Source organism: Pongo pygmaeus, chromosome 7 (assembly GCF_028885625.2).
Source record: "Pongo pygmaeus isolate AG05252 chromosome 7, NHGRI_mPonPyg2-v2.0_pri, whole genome shotgun sequence".
In the NCBI taxonomy this organism is placed as follows: domain Eukaryota; kingdom Metazoa; phylum Chordata; class Mammalia; order Primates; family Hominidae; genus Pongo; species Pongo pygmaeus.
In genome coordinates this window covers 79,072,243-79,085,189 of record NC_072380.2, presented here as the reverse complement: position 1 = coordinate 79,085,189, position 12,947 = coordinate 79,072,243, and the positions used below count along the sequence as shown (strand labels likewise).

Sequence of the window (12,947 nt, the reverse complement as noted above, 5' to 3'; positions counted from 1 at the left end):
TTCAAAATTTAAAATTAATATTCAAATGTGTTTTTAAAAGGAACCTTAGTCACACTCATTGTATTATTATAAATATTGTAATAGATTACTCCATACTATGAAAGTCCTGTTAATCAATATTGCAGACAGATTTTTGCGAAGTATTATAAACTAAAACATGTTAGTAATTTGTGTGTATTTACAAATTGTCTTCTTGTAGTCTTGTTCCATCAAACTGAATTTATATATCTTTTGGCATAGAAGACACATTTTGTAAGTGACTGCTTTAAGAAAATATGAAAAAATAATGATCCCTTAGGATGGGATCTTTCAACCAAGATTCTTGTTTGAGCAGTGAGAAAGGAAGATATTTAAAGGAACACATGTAGCAAGGAAAAGTGCTACCAAGGGACTGAAATTCTTGAGCTCTGTGGAAAGAAAAGAGAGAACTGGGTTTCCGGGAAATATAGGCATTCTGAAACAATGCCATGCCCTAGCTTACTGAGGGTCCTAGAGCCACAAGGGAGTGGCTGCATTAGAGGCTGAGGCACAGGATATAGACCTGTAAGAAGCTGGGTAGCCAAGCAACTTTTGGCCCTCCTGGTGCTTGAGATTTCATTCCCTCTCCTCTCCTCTCCTCACATCTTTAGACCCACAACTGCCAAGGACTCCTTACCACCAAGATTCTCTAACTCTGCCTTCATCTCTGCTATTCCTTAATCCAAAACTGGTCCAGGGCAGGGACTTCTATACAGGAGGATATATAAATGGAGCGAAGGGACAGAGGAGGAAACAGAATAAAAGAGAAGATAGTCTTTCTTTTCTCTCTCTTTCCATGTCTGCAGCACCTCTAATTAGCAACTTCTTCAAAAATGGTTCCATCTTATTTCTCCCTATAATTCCTATCCTGCTTCTAGCCTTAGGTCACCTGCCCCTCTCTTGTTCATTCATTCATTCATTCATTTATTCATTCATCTCTTATACATTCATTGAAAACACCTACTATGTGGCAGTACTTGCTAGACAATGGGGGACACAAGAGTAAGCAGAAAACAGATATGATCCCTGGCCTTGAGGAATTCTCAACATTCAGGGGAAGAGAAACATTAAGCACATAATCATCCCAAAACAAATATAAAATTGCACAAGTACCACAAAAATGAAGTATGTGGCTCTGCGAGCCTATTATAAGAGAGGGATCTGTCCTAGTTAGAGAGGTCACTAAAGGCTTCTCCAAGGAAGGGATAGCTGAGCTCTGAGAGAAAAGAAACACTTATCGGGCAAATAAAACAGCATGTGCCAAGGTCCTGGGGCAGGTTGGAGCATGGCAAATATGAGGGATAAGAAGCTGAGATAATGAAGGTGGAACATAGTGCAGAGGCCAGTGGGTAGATGGGCCACATAGGCATGAAAGAGAGTTTTGTCTTTATCCTAAGAACAATGAGGAGCCAATGGAGGTGTTTAAGCCAGGAGTGAAGTAACTGAAGATTAGCGGTTTGAAAAGATCTGCATGGCTACAGTGTGAAGAACAGACTGGAAGAGGCCAGGCTAGTTACAAAGTGAGAGATGATGGAAACTTTAATAAGGTAGGGATGGAAATGGAGTGGACAGATTGGAGAGCTGTTGAGGAAGTAAAGTGGATAAGACCTGGTTGTGCGTTGGATATAGGGAGCATGGGAGAAGGAGAGGTCAAGAGTGATTCCTGGGCTTCTTGCCTTGCACAATGAGAAATAAAGAAGTCAAGAGTCAAGTTTGAGACATCATGAGTTTTGGTAATGTAGGGTTTGAAGTACCTTTGAAATGTTCCAGAGAAAATGTCAAGTACATAATTGGACATATGAGGCCAGAGCTCAGAGGATACATAAATGTGAATCTTCAGCATATTAAGTGGTCACTAAACCTACTATCATCGACAAAATTGCCTATAGTTGGGAGGGGAGAGAGTACAAAGAAATGCTCAGCTTGGCCTCCCACATAATTTGGTTCTTCCTCTTGTGAATAGATGACCTCTCTTTCTTTAGGGTAACAGAAGTTTGACTATTATCATAAATGTGGCCAATCTTTTTCTATAAAGGGTCTAAGTATAAATAGAGAAGGCAATGGGTTACAGGAGGCAAACTTTTTTCTAGCTGTGATTTTACATTCTGCTGTGGTCCAGGGAAGGGAAACAAACACTGTTTGAAAGGAATAAACATAGATGATAGAAAAGGAATCAAGTGAATTGGTCCCCAAGGTTCTCCCACCAAGGACATACGCTCCTGCTCCCCAGTGAGAGCTCTCGCTCTCTGGAAACATGCTGATGCATTATGGGGAAGACTGTCACTGCATAGATGTTCCTATAGCATTGCTTTTATTAGTTAGATGTTCTATTAGTCAGATGTTTTATTAGTAGTTGCTTCTATTAGTTAGATGTTTTATTAGTTAGATGTTCAGTTCTTGGTATGTGGCTGAGATTAGCGGTTTGAAAAGATCCACATGGCTACAATATGAAGAACAGACTGGAAGAGACCAGGTTAGTTAGGAAGTGAGAGATGGTGGAAACTTTAATAGAGTTTTCCCCAATGTATGAAACAGCCTTTTCATACATTGGAGATTTCTGTAGTCAGAGGTTTGTTACTTGTGGAGTCAGAGATTCATGAAGGATCCATGCAAGAACATAGAATCACAAAGCCATGAAGGGAGTGGTGACCAGGGTACGATATTCCAAAGAATTGAGACTGGGAAAGTATGTGATTGGCAATGTGTGGATCAGTGATAAGGTTAGCAATGCCTTTTCAGTGGCAGCAGATTGCAGGAGTGCCCAGTGGTTGAAGAAGCAACCAGCTGTTATCCACACTATAACCATGCAGTAGACTAGGCAAACTCCAAGTGGGGACCTAGACCAGCAGCAGCAGCAGAAATGCAGAATCTCAGCTTCTGTCTCAGACCTAACAAATCAGAACCTGCATTTAAATAAGATCACTCAGGATTCTTAAGCACATGAAAGTTTGAGAAGCATTAGTCCGGATCAGTCTTCAAGAAGTTTGGCAATGGTAGGTAAGAGACAAAATAAAATCCAGATAAGAGGGAGATATTGGAAATGGAAATGGAAGGGAGAGAAGATCCCAAGAAGAAAAGGCTGCGATCAAAAGAACTACTTAACCTGGGGAAAGAGGTGTGACTCTTCCTTTGCTGAGAAAAATGGAAAAGAAGAATGAAAAAGGAAGTGTGAAATCAAAGGCAGATAACTGAGAAAACTTGGTGGACGGATGACCCACTTCTCCTCAGTAAAATTGGTGGCAATGTCAACCACTGAAGAGAAGGTGAAAGAGAGGTTTTAGGCCAAACAATACTCCATAGTGTAGAAACTCCTTTAACTTACAGGGCTCTAGTTTAAATGACATTTACTTTTGGTTAACATGTCTTTGCATGTTCTTCCTGTACCTCCTTTAAACAGATATTCATCAATGTATAAAAATTATTAGATACTTTAACAACAATTTACAATAAAACGTTTGCATTTGTACAAGTAGCCTGATGAGGCTAAGTAGAGCCATGACCTTCACTAGGGCCAGCATTATATAGCTTGCTGACACTATTAAGTCAAATAAATATCATGGCTCCAATAATGTATAAAACTTGAAGAACAAAAAAAAGTTTAATCTTTACCTACAGTTTTTAAGTCTGTAAAGTTTGCTAAATCAATACAATGATCTGAAAAGTTCATCTCAAAGTCAGATATATTAGTGATTTACTTCATTGGTTTTCTGATGACCATTTATCATGAGGTATAGAATCTTCAGTATGAATGAGGGAAATAAAAAACTTGACATGTTTGCCTCTTATATGAACTAAATATCTGATTTATAAGACACAAATGAACAAACTTCTACGGCCTGTCATGTTTTCTCAGTTTCTAATTTATTCAACCTCTGCTCAATATTGATCCTGACAAGCAGAGTGACCCAAAGATAAATTTATTCATTGCACAGTTGAGTCAGGAACAAGCCAAAAATTATAGATTTTCCCAGGCAGATGATGACAGGCAGTCAGAAGGATGACAAATGGCTGTCTTTAGATTTAGTAAGGACGGCTGGTCCAGACATTTCCGATAAAGATTGGAGTATGCTGGTCAAATACAGGTTCATCAGCGGTCATCATTAATGGTAGAGAGAGCATTGCTGTGCTGCAGATGCCTATACAGGAGCTTAGGCATCAGCCCTGCAGGGGAAATAGAATTTGCTCCTTAGTATTTTGCAGCACTCCTCTAAGTGATAGCATGACATGATCATTTATCAAATAGAGACTGTCCAGAAAAGTGTCTGCTTCCTTTAGTAACTTATTGAAGAGCAGGAAAGTGAAAGCTTTTTATTAAAGACAGGAAGGCAATGAACAACCAGAGCGTATCCAAAGGGTAATCGTATTTCAGCACAGGATTAGTTTAGTCTTAAATAAACATACACTGGAGGGAGTATGTTGAAGGTCATTTATCAAGTAAAGAACAATTAACAAAACTCTAAGCACTCTTTTTATCTATATTAATTTAACGTTCTCTAAGTGTTCTTATTAACTTTTAGATGATGGGCATCGCATTCAACACTGTAAAAAATGTGATGCATAATCCCTTCCTTATAGGTTTTTAGAGTAAGAGAAATACAATGTACCTCTCACATAAAATAAGATAGTTATGGCTCTATTAAACACTGCCAAACAAATGCTGTTGGAGAAGGCATATTCCAGAGCCCAGAACTGAAGGCTGAAGTTATAATTTATGAAGATAACTTTCTTATAAAAAGTCAACTACTTATTTGTCAATAGGTCAAGAAGTTTCTTCTTCCTTACTTAAAATGTTTTCGCTCTCTGTTGACAAAAATTAAGAGAAAGGGAATTAGTTAAGAGGTAGCAGGGCAGGCAAACAGGCAGAGAACTGACACATTCATTACTTTCTTTGTTCCAGGCACTTTATATGCCATGGCAACTAATCTTAATTAACCTCAAGTTATAGATGAAGACATATATTTGCCTAAGGTCACACAGTAAGCAGCAGTGCCAGGAAGTTTAGGATTGCCTTATTTTTTAAAAAAACAATGTCTTATATTTTCACATAAATTACTTATTGGAATCCCTCAAAGTCTAGCGCAGACTAAATTTAGGGTATATATCCAAAGGAAGTGAAATTACTATTTTCACTCCCATGTTCTTTGCACTCCCATGTTCTTTGCAGCAATATTCACAACAGCCAAGCTATGTGCACTACTTTTGTTGAGCAATTCATTACAGATTAAATGTATCTGATATCAAAAATAAAGAACAAAAAATAAAGAAAAATAAAGAACAGAACTTTGGCCACATATAAGAAATACTCAAAGTGTACTTCATTTTCATTAAATAGTAGTTAAGATAAAATACACTTTTTAGAAAGCAGGGAAGGGGAGAAAGCAAGACATAACAGACAAGGTACTGAGGAAAGAGTGACACTGGATAGGAAAAGAAACCCAAATAGGGACAAAGATGCTGTGAAAAAAGCAAACTGAGACAGTTAGTTCTTAAGTTCCGTTAATCTGTTTTCCTCACATTTATTTGGGTTGTAGACCATGGAATAACTTTATTATTCCTTGAACTATCAGTTAGCTGATTTTCTTCTTATAAGCTATAAAAACATGCAAATATTTATGATATAATGTAAAACAAAATTGTACTCACAGTACAATTATGACAATTAAAAATATGTACCCTCCCAAAAGTCCCTATGCTCAAAAAAGATTAGAAGGATACATAACAACATATTAAAAGTGATCTTTGCATGATAAGCACACAAATGATTTTTTTCCCCCCTTCTTCCATTTTTCCCTTTGGTAGGTGTTTGTTTTTTGTGTTTTTTTTAACACTTAAAAAATGAATATGCATTCTTTGTAAAATAAAAAGCAACAACACACATTCCTTACAATCACAAGGGACTGCTTACTCACTACCCCTTAATTACCTAATCTGTAAACTTCTATGAGCTACACTAAGAACAGGGCATCTTCTGCAGGAAAAAGTTTTTTCTGAGCTGCAGTGGGGGCCATTTAAGGGAGTATGACAGAGAACAGTTGTGTGGCCCTCAACTTAGGACCTCATTTTTTTGCCTCATCTTCAGTGCCTTCTATTATCAGTATAGATTGTTTTATTCAAAATTTAGTTATTATGCACCTTCTAAGTACCTGGCTCTGAGCTAGAACTCCATGAAAGCAGTAATTACTTTTAAAAACAATAATTGACATGCTAGAAGTATTGGTAAATATGAAATGCTTGTGCTTTGCTTTTTCTTCTCTAATTATAGGATTTGGAGTTTTTACTGAACAAGTTGATGAAGCTATGGAAAATTGATCTACATGGAAATCCTGTTTGTCTCAAACCAAAATACAGGGACAGACTGATATTAGTGTCCAAATCACTGGGTACATATTTATATTAATATAATTTTTAAGAGAATGACACCTAGTTAACTTTTTAGTTATTTTACCAGCAAGCTTTCAGAAATATAAATCTGACATCTGGATCTGTGAAAATTGTCAACTTTAAATTCAATATTTTGAATAAGAGCAAAAGTTAAAATTGACAAATAAAGCATGAAAAACATCTGCTGTTCAGAAGTAATTAAAGCACCTGATACTTATTCCTTAAGGAGGATATTTTGCTATTACCAATAAAAATGGTTAGTCATAAATGGGTAGAACTTGCTGACCTTTTGCCAAACTTTCGTTGGCACAAATCTTTTGATGATCCCAAGAGACTCCTTAGCTTTTGGTTCTGTAGATAAAATTGATCAAAGTTTTCATTGCTTGACATTTGCCAAATGTTACCCTAAGAACACACAGGAATCCCTTTCGTTTGATAGGAGAGCTGGGTGAGGAGACCCTTTATGAGATCCTTACGAATAACATTCCTGAATGTGCACCATACTGGGGGAAATGGACAAAAACACTCGATTAATAGTGACCAAGTGACACAGCATCAGAAAGACAGGCAGTGACTTCTCACGAAGGCTATGGGAGTCATTTTATGTTTTTTAGGTTACCCAGTCCTCACCAAATAGAGTAACAATCCACATATTTGGTTTACTTAGCATGAGTGGAAGCAAATTTTGTATTGAGATCAACTTATTAAAATGAAATAAATCTCATAGTTCTATAATCTTGAATTCATTACCTGGCTCCCAGTCTTGAACCATGTTCACACCTATTAACTTCAAATAAGAACATCTGAGGCCGGGCGCGGTGGCTCACACCTGTGTTCCCAGCACTTTGGGAGGCCGCGGTAGGTGGATTGCCTGAGGTCAGGAGTTCGAGACCAGTCTGGGCAACACGGTGAAATCTCATCTTTACTAAAATACAAAAGAATAGCCGGGGGTGGCAGTGTGCACATGTAATCCCAGCTACTCGGGAGGCTGAGACAGGAGAATCGCTTGAACCCAGTAGGCGGAGGTTGCAGTGAGCCGAGATCACGCCATCGCACTCCAGCCTGGGGGATGAAGTGAGACAATGTCTCAAAAAAAAAAAAAGATCATTTGCTAAAAATGAGATGGAGACAGGTTAACGGAGGCATAGTTTCCTAGTCATTCCTCAGCTCTGTTTGGGACATTAACGTGAGGGAAAAGAGATTACAATAAAAGACTTGGAATTTTCATTCCTTATCTTTATAGTATTTTTTAAAGTATGTATTGATTACATATATCTCATCCAAAAATATACTAACAAGCTATATAATTATTAATAAAAATAGATCTGGAAAGACATCAATAAATATAAGTGGCTGGAAAAACTGAGCATCAAAGAATGACCTTTAGAGTACAGGCGGGGTTTCACCATGTTGGCCAGGCTGGTCTCGAACTCCTGACTTCAAGTGGTCCACCCGCCTTGGCCTCCCAAAGTGCTGGGATTACAGACATGAGCCACCGGCCCAGCCTGACACCACTGTTAAATTGGGGAGAAAAGGTTAAGGAGGGATGGCTAATTCTAGTTATCACGACTGTGAAAGGATTTACTTTCTATCAGAAAGGCTATGTTTGAGCACAAATGCAGAAGCCTCACTCTTCGTTCTAGCAGAAGTTTACTTTTGCGCACTTATTCTCCATATGAGGAAAACTGCAAGTAGCCTAATTTCCGCTTCAGGAAGTTAAAGACATTAACTTGGCAGAAATAGGCTTAATCCGGGAAACAGAAAGCAATCAACTTGCTCAGGGAAACTTTTCGGTTCTGCGACGCATGCGCTCTGCCTCCAGGAAAGTGGCAAAAATGGCTGCACGAATTGGCGGCCCGGCCCACTCTGGTCACGTGTTGGGAGACAAAGGCGTGGCAGCTGCCGTGGCGATAGGGACAATAGGCCTAGGGCAGTCAGAAGGTTTCTGGTTCCGGTTTAACTTTCGGCCTCCGTCTCGGGGCTGAAGTTTGTGAGCTGCAGTATTGAGTCCCATTTGAGCTATTGTTCTCTTTTTCCTGAAAAATGGTACTAAGAGGGAGCTGGATGAGCTGAAACCATGGATCCTTTCACAGTCGTTGATAACTAGAATTAGCCACTCTTTCTTAACCTTTTCTCCCTAATTTATCAGTGGTCAGGTGGGGCACGGTGGCTCACGCCTGTAATCCCAGCACTTTGGGAGGTTCCAAGGTGGGTGAGAAAACAGTGAAGAGCGTGCTGGGTTTCTCAGAGCCTACAGTGGTCACAGCAGCATTGAACTGCTGTGGGGAAGAGCATGGACAAGAAGAAGGCAGCCGATCATCTGAAACCTTTTCTTGATGATTCTACTCCCCTATTTGTGGACAAACTGAGGCTGTAGGAGGAAGGCGGATGCTCTAGGCATTCCAAGTCTAGCAGTGACGGAAGCAGAAAACGAAAGCTAAAGAAGGTGTTTGGTGATGACTCTTGAGCTCTCCAAGGAATCATCAGGAGTAAAGAAGCAGCGAATACCCTGTTTTGAGGAGGTGGAAGAAGAGCCAGAGGTGATCCCTGGGCCTCCATCAGAGAGTCCTGGCATGCTGACTAAGCTCCACATCAAACAGATGATGGACGCAGCAAAATGACAAATCGAGGAGAGGAAAAAACAGCTGCGCTTCATTAGCCCCCCTACACCTCAGGCAAAGACTCCTTCTTCCTCCCAACCAGAGCGACTTCCAATTGGCCACACTATTCAGCCCTCCCAGGCTGCCACTTTCATGAATGATGCCATTGAGAAGGCAAGGAAAACAGCTGAACTACAAGCTCGAATCCAAGCCCGGCTGGCACTGAAGCCAGGACTCATCAGCAATGCCAACATGGTGGGCCTGGCTAATCTCCATGACATGGGCATTGCTCCCCCAAAGGGGGAGTTAAAAGACCAAATTAAACCTACACCACTGATCCTAGATGAGCAAGGGTGCGTTGTAGATGCAACAGGCAAGGAGATTGAGCTGACACGCTGCATGTCTACTCCTGCCAATATTCGTGCTGTTCCCTCTTCAGACGGAACTTTTCAAGCAACAGCTAAAAGAAAAGCCATCAGAAGACATGGAGTCCAATACCTTTTTTGACCCCGAGTCTCCACTGTCGCTTCCCAGCGCCAGAAACACACTTTTAAATTCCATGACAAGGGCAAATTTGATAAGACTGCTCAGCGATTAAGGACAAAGGCTCAACTGGAGAAGCTTCAGGCAGAGATTTCACAAGCAGCTCAAAAAACAGACATCCATACTTTGACTAGGCTTGCCCTCACTGCTCCTAGGAAGGAGCTAAAGGAAGGAGATATCCCTGAAATTGAGTGGAGGGACTCTTACATAATCCCTAATGGCTTTAACCTTACAGAGGAAAATCCCAAGAGAGAAGATTATTTTGGAATCACAAATCTTGTTGAACATCCAGCCCAGCTCAATCCTCCAGTTGACAATGACACACCAGTTACTCTGGGAGTGTATTTTACCAAGAAGGAACAGAAAAAACTTCAGAGACAGACAAGGAGGGAAGCACAGAAGGAACTACTAGAAAAAGTTAGGCTGGGCCTGATGCCTCCTCCAGAACCCAAAGTGAGAATTTCTAATTTGATGCGAGTATTAGGAACAGAAGCTGTTCAAGACCCCACGAAGGTAGAAGCCCATGTCACAGCTCAGATGGCAAAAAGACAGAAAGGGCATGAAGAGGCCAACTCTGCCTGAAAACTCACAGCAGAACAGAGAAAGGTCAAGAAAATTTAAAAGCTTAAGACATTTCACAGGGGGTACACATATCTGTATATGGAGTTAGAAATTTGAGCACCCCAGCCAAGAAGTTCAAGATTGAAATGGAGTTAGAAATTTAGCACCCCAGCCAAGAAGTTCAAGATTGAGGCCAATGCTGGGCAACTGTACCTGACAGGGGTGGTGGTACTGCACAAGGGTGTCAACGTGGTAATAGTGGAAGGGGGCCCCAAGACCCAGAAGAAATTTAAGCATCTTACGCTGCATTGGATAAAGTGGGATGAACAGACATCTAACACAAAGGGAGATGATCATGAGGAATCTAATGAGGAAGGTGTGAAGAAAACCAACAAATGTGTACTATTCTGGGAGTGTACAGCCAAAGACCAGAGCTTTGGAGAGATGAAGTTTAAACAGTGTCCTACAGAGAACATAGCTCATGAGCATTTCAGAAAGCATGGGGCTGAACATTACTGGGACCTTGCACTGAGTGAATCTGTGTAGAGTCCACTGATTGAGACTACTGCAAGCCCTTGCCTCTCCCCTCTTGCCTTTGTCTCTTTTGTCCTCTCACTTATTCTGTTTCCCAACCCACTCCCATTTGTATGATCTCAGAACTGTGCCAAGCAGACATTGGGACAAAGGGAGAATATCTTGCTCCCTTCCCCAGTCAGCCTGGTGTTGCCCTTTATTCCCCTTATGTGCATATGATTAAAGAGTTTTTTTAAATAAATAATAAAAAAGAATGACCTTTATTGTAAAGTTATAAGTACTAAGATGTTTGACAATTTCTTATGATTTGGAGAGTACTAGCTAGTTCAGTGAAAAAAAAAGTACATGAAATAAGATATGGAGACAGTTTTACTTCTAGATTCTATGGTTCTAGTTTATATTCTTTGTTTCAACATTTTGTTTTGTACTTTGGGTATAACACAATATTATGGCTCATGTTTAAGTGGTAGTGTTAATATTTTCAGTAGTACAACTAATATTTTATCAGAATATTGTCATTATCCCTGAAAGAATGTGTGATCTAATAAATTTTACTACATCCTTTCTACATTCTGGGATCTAGTGGATTACATGGATAATGAGAGAAACTATGTAATTTGCAAAACTACTATACATAAATTTTATTAGAAAAAATCTATCAAGCAGAGTCCTATGGAAAGAAAGAAAAAAATTTTGAAGAAAAAAATCATCCTTCTATTAAATGAAGATCATCTGTGTTCATGTAATTAAAGAAACAATATAGGCAATATAAAATATCCTATAATAAGGGAATTGTTCAATATTTTGTAATATATCCATAAACAACAGAATACCAGCCATTAAGGAAACATAAGCCATATTTAAGGAAAAACATGGTGAAATGTTCACAACACAATATTAATAAGCAGGATGTGAAACTAATATAAATAGAGGATTCCAATTTTATATACATATATAGAAAATAAAAACATGCTAAGAAATACACAAAAGTGTTATCAGTGGTTATTTCTCATTGGGGAATAATTTTTTTATTTTTTGTGTGTTTTCCAAATGTCTTACAACATGCAAAAATTATTTGTATAATTTATGAAGCGCAATTTCTATCACATCTCTGTAATTCCAGGGCTTTGGGAAGCCGAGGTGAGAGGATTGTTTGAGGCCAGGAATACAAGAGCAGCCTGGGCAACATAGTGAGATCCCATCTCTAAAAAAAAAAAAAAGTTTGTAATTATCCAGGCATGGTGGCACATGGCTATTGTTCTAGCTACTTGGGAGGTTAAGGCAAGAGGATCACTTAAGCTGAGGAGTTTTGAGGTTGCAGTGAGCTAAGATCATGCCACTGCATTCCAGCCTGGGTGACAGAGTGAGATCCTGTCTCAAAAATAAATAAATAAACTAACATAATAAGGGGTATGGTCAGGCACGGTGGCTCATGCCTGTAATCCCAGCACTTTGGGAGGCCGAGGCAGGCGGATTGCTTAAGCTCAGGAGTTCCAGGCCAGCCTGAGCAACATGGCAAGACCTTGTCTCTACTAAAAATACAAAAAAATAGCTGGGGATGGTGGTGCACACCTGTGGTCCCAGCTACTCAGGAGGCTGAGGTGGGAGGATCACTTGAGCCCCAGGGGGCAGAGGTTGCTGTAAGCCAAGATCACTCCATGCACTGCAGCCTGGATGACAGAGCGAGACCTTGCCTCAAAAAAAAAAAAAAAAAAAAAGAAAGAAAGAAAGAAAAAAAAAAAGAAGGGGGATAATAATTACAGAGCCTTTTAATGTTTTATTTAATGATATTTCCACTGTTTATAACAAGCACATATTCTTTTTGGAATCAGAAAAAAATCTATAAATAAAATCTCAACAAAAGTACTTGCACTGTATAATGTATTTTAAAAACAAATTTATTTCAGTCTATGGTGTAACTTAAGTTTCTGTGCTCTGAACCAGAAGTGCATATTTTGACTTATGTTTATATGTATATATTGTATTTTTTAAATGTATGTATTTTTCTCCAGAATTTCTTGATGGAAAAGAAATTAAAAATATAGAAAGACAATTCCTAATGAATTGGAAAGCATCCAAAGATGCCAAGAAAATCAGCAAAAAAAGGAGCAGTAAAAATGAGGATGCAAGCAATTCATTCATAAGTAAGCACTCTGTCACTCATTAGGTGACTGCTCTTCTAGCAAAGGAAATATTCTAGGCAACAAAAAAATGCCAACAAATAAAATGGTTTTTGTTTAGTTTAGTTTTTTGTCGTTGTTTTATGGGGTTTTAAAAAACTTATTTACTTAGTTGTACATAAGTACAATT

The 12,947-nt window shown here is 39.1% G+C and overlaps 1 protein-coding gene and 1 pseudogene across 2 annotated transcripts in view; both read left to right on the top strand.

The window, feature by feature from the left end:
- Positions 1-12,947, top strand: part of PPP1R42 (protein phosphatase 1 regulatory subunit 42) — a 63,804-nt gene that overhangs the window by 33,035 nt on the left and 17,822 nt on the right. For both annotated transcript variants that reach the window (XM_054497574.2, XM_054497575.2), the window contains 2 exons: positions 6,281-6,398; positions 12,650-12,781. In XM_054497574.2, coding sequence (XP_054353549.1) covers positions 6,281-6,398; positions 12,650-12,781 — 250 coding nt within the window. The remainder of the gene's footprint in view (positions 1-6,280; positions 6,399-12,649; positions 12,782-12,947) is intronic.
- LOC129042005 (U4/U6 small nuclear ribonucleoprotein Prp3-like) lies at positions 8,911-10,683 on the top strand (annotated as a pseudogene).